We start from the raw sequence: 2,968 nt of genomic DNA, 5'->3' as shown, positions 1-2,968 counted from the left end.
GGACTAAAGAGGGTGTGCTTTCCCTAAGGTCACCCAGCCGAGCAGCAGGCAGGTGGGCTCCCAGCCCCACCTTGTCCCCCAAATACTCTGTTGTTTGGACTTTTTTTTTTTAAGAGACAAGGTCTTACTCTGTCGCCCAAGCTGGAGCGTAATGGCATGATCCTAGCTCACTGCAGCCTCAAACCTCTGAGTTCAAATGATCTTCCTGCCTCAGTCTCCTGAGTAGCTAGGACTACAGGTGTGCACCACCATATGCGGCTAATTTTTAATTTTTTTGTACAGACAGGGTCTTGCTGTGCTGCCCAGGCTGGCCTTGAACTCCTGGCTTCAAGCAATCCTCCCACCTTGGCCTCTCAATGTATTAGGATTACAGGTGTGAGCTTGGCCTGCACTTTATTCATAAGTATAGGTTTCCAGATCTGCCTTTCCCACTGGACCCTTGAGGGCCTGGCCCAGAGATGGCATCTCTCAGTATTTGCTGGTTGAATTGAAAAATAACATGTTTAGGTTTCTGGTGGCAGGGTCTGGGTAAGGGGCGGCAGGCGCCATGTCCGGCCACGAAGGTGGCAAGAAGAAGCCACTGAAACAGCCCAAGAAGCAGGCCAAGGAGATGGACGAGGAAGACAAGGCTTTCAAGCAGAAACAAAAAGAGGAGCAGAAGAAACTCGAGGAGCTAAAAGCGAAGGCCGCGGGGAAGGGGCCCTTGGCCACAGGTGGAATTAAGAAATCTGGCAAAAAGCAAGCTGTTCCTTGTGCCTGAGGAGATGGTGACCCTTTATTTCATCCATATTTAAACCTCTCTATTCCCTGCCATAACATCTTTTGCCACGTATAGCTGGAATAAAGTGTTATCTTGGAGCTGTTGTACATTTAAAAATAAACTTTTGTAAAAAAAAAAAAAAAATCTTACAGTGGCTCATCATCTCTTTAGTTGTTTTCACTAAGTCATTCCTACCATAACTGTGAATTTAAAAGTAAAACCAGCTCAGAATCTTGCCAGAGTCTGCTCTTTGGTCCTTGTTCTACCCTAAACTTTGTATCACCTGAAATTAAACCAACTCCTTTGAAAAAAAAAAAAAACATGTTTATTGAATATTTTAAATGAGCCAAGGGTATGCTAAGGGTTTTATATACATGAGCTCATTTAATCTTCACAATGACCATGTAAGTACTATTATCTCATTTTATAGACAGAGAAAGCAAGACTTAGAGAAGATAAGAGCTGGGTGCCTAGCACATAGTTGGTGCTTCTGATTCTTATTCTGAGCTGACTGACTACATGGATGGATAAATTAAGAAGGGAGAGGTGGGAGTGAGGTGGTCAAGGTTAAGGTGCCAACCTCACCTCTCATCTGGGTTCAGTCGTGCCCACAACCATGTCCACCATCTTGTCCCTGGCTCCCAACCACCTGATGGGCCACAGTCCTGGGGAGCTGGCTGCCCTGCAGGGTGTGCTGAAATCCTCTAAGATGAATAAAGAGAAACCTTTCCTGGCAAGCAGCTGACAAGAGTTGCTCTGCCTGAGAATTGAGACTGCAGACTCCGTGGGGAGGGTTCACCTCCAAACCCTTAACAACTACCAAAATATTACAGGAAAAAATTAGCCCAGCTGCTTTCTCAGAAGCTCTAGGGAAATAAAGGAAACTCATTCTTTATTGCAGCAAGAATGATTTCGGTTAGACTGCAGAAGGAACTGACAGAGAAACAGAACAAACCAGAGGGGGAATTCCTTATCAGAGTCAGGAAATGATACGTGTGGGCCCTGTAGGCAGCTTCATAGGGTGAGCCTTGGAAAAGGAGGGAGGCTGAGTGAGTAGGAACCACGGTTCCCATAGTTCCTGCACAGGGGAACCATTGTGTAATGGAGAAGTCATGTCATCTCCCCCTGTCAACAGCCAAATGAAAAGGCCACGTGGAAAGAAGAGAGGGAGGGCACCCTGAGACAAGGAGCCCATGTGGTCACATGGGAGGTATTCCTGGAGGGGCAGGGGTGAGAGGAGTGTGAAGGTATCCCAGGGAAGGAGAAGGAAGTCACGTTTATCAAACCCCTGCTGTGAGTCAGGACCATGCTAAGCACTTTACATCTGGTGTCACATTTCATCCATTCATTCAACAAATATTTACTGAATGTGCCAGGCCCTGTGCTAGGGCCTGAGGAGAGAGCTGTGAAAAAGGCAGCTCCAGTCCCCTCCCCTCTTGGGACTTAGAAGTGGAGGAGACAATCAACAGATGTGTGACATCACTGGTGAGACTCGCTTTGAAGAGAAGCAAAGAAAGGAAGGGGCTAGAACGTCTTGGCAATCAGGGATCAGGGCTGCGTAAAAGAATTTTTTTTTTTATTTTTGTATTTTTTAGGTGAAAGAAGGCCTCTTTGCAGAGGTGACATTTAGCAGTGACCTGAATAAAGTGAGGGAACCGTGAGTGCAAAGGTCCCAAGGCGAGAGTCTGCCTGGGGGCCGGTGTGGCTGGAAGACAGTGAGCGAGGGGAGATGAACTGAGAGCTGTTAAGGAAGGATGTGCTCACGCTGGTGGGCCTTGTCCGCTACAGGAAGGATATTTGGTTTTATTATCAATGTGATGGGAAACCACTGGAAGGTTTCTGAGCAGGAGAGTAATACGGTTTATTTATTTATTTATTATTTGTTTGTTTAGTTATTTATTTATTTATTTTTGAGACGTAGTCTCGCTCTGTCACCAGGCTGGAGTGCAGTGGCACGATCTCAGCTCATTGCAAACTCTGCCTCCCAGGTTCAAGCAATTCTCCCAAGTAGCTGGGACTACAGACGTGCACACCACCACACCCGGCTAATTTTTGTATTTTTAGTAGAGAAGGGTTTCACCATTTTGGACAGGCTGGTCTTGAACACCTGGCCTCAAGTGATCCACCCACCTCGGCCTCCCAAGTGCTGGGATTTCAGGTGTAAGCCACCGCGCATGGCCAAACTTAGTATCCTTTATTTTATTTCAT

General features: G+C 46.6%; 1 protein-coding gene across 1 annotated transcript; it reads left to right on the top strand.

Annotated features, from left to right (window-relative positions):
- The first annotated feature begins 498 nt into the window (after window positions 1-498).
- Window positions 499-904, top strand: LOC112441405 (translation machinery-associated protein 7). The gene has a single exon (XM_034942690.3). It carries the CDS (start codon window positions 548-550, stop codon window positions 758-760), a length of 213 nt encoding a protein of 70 aa, XP_034798581.1. The 5' UTR covers window positions 499-547; the 3' UTR covers window positions 761-904.
- Window positions 905-2,968: the final 2,064 nt, after the last annotated feature.

The sequence above is a fragment of the Pan paniscus genome, chromosome 1 (genome assembly GCF_029289425.2).
Source record: "Pan paniscus chromosome 1, NHGRI_mPanPan1-v2.0_pri, whole genome shotgun sequence".
Lineage (NCBI taxonomy): Eukaryota > Metazoa > Chordata > Mammalia > Primates > Hominidae > Pan > Pan paniscus.
The sequence above is the reverse complement of the archived record's forward strand: the minus strand, read 5'-3'. Positions and strand labels throughout refer to the sequence as shown.

What these genes read in the sequence shown, in the direction of transcription:
- LOC112441405 (XM_034942690.3), top strand. Translation starts at nt 548, where the DNA reads ATGTCCGGCCACGAAGGTGGCAAGAAGAAGCCACTGAAACAGCCCAAG.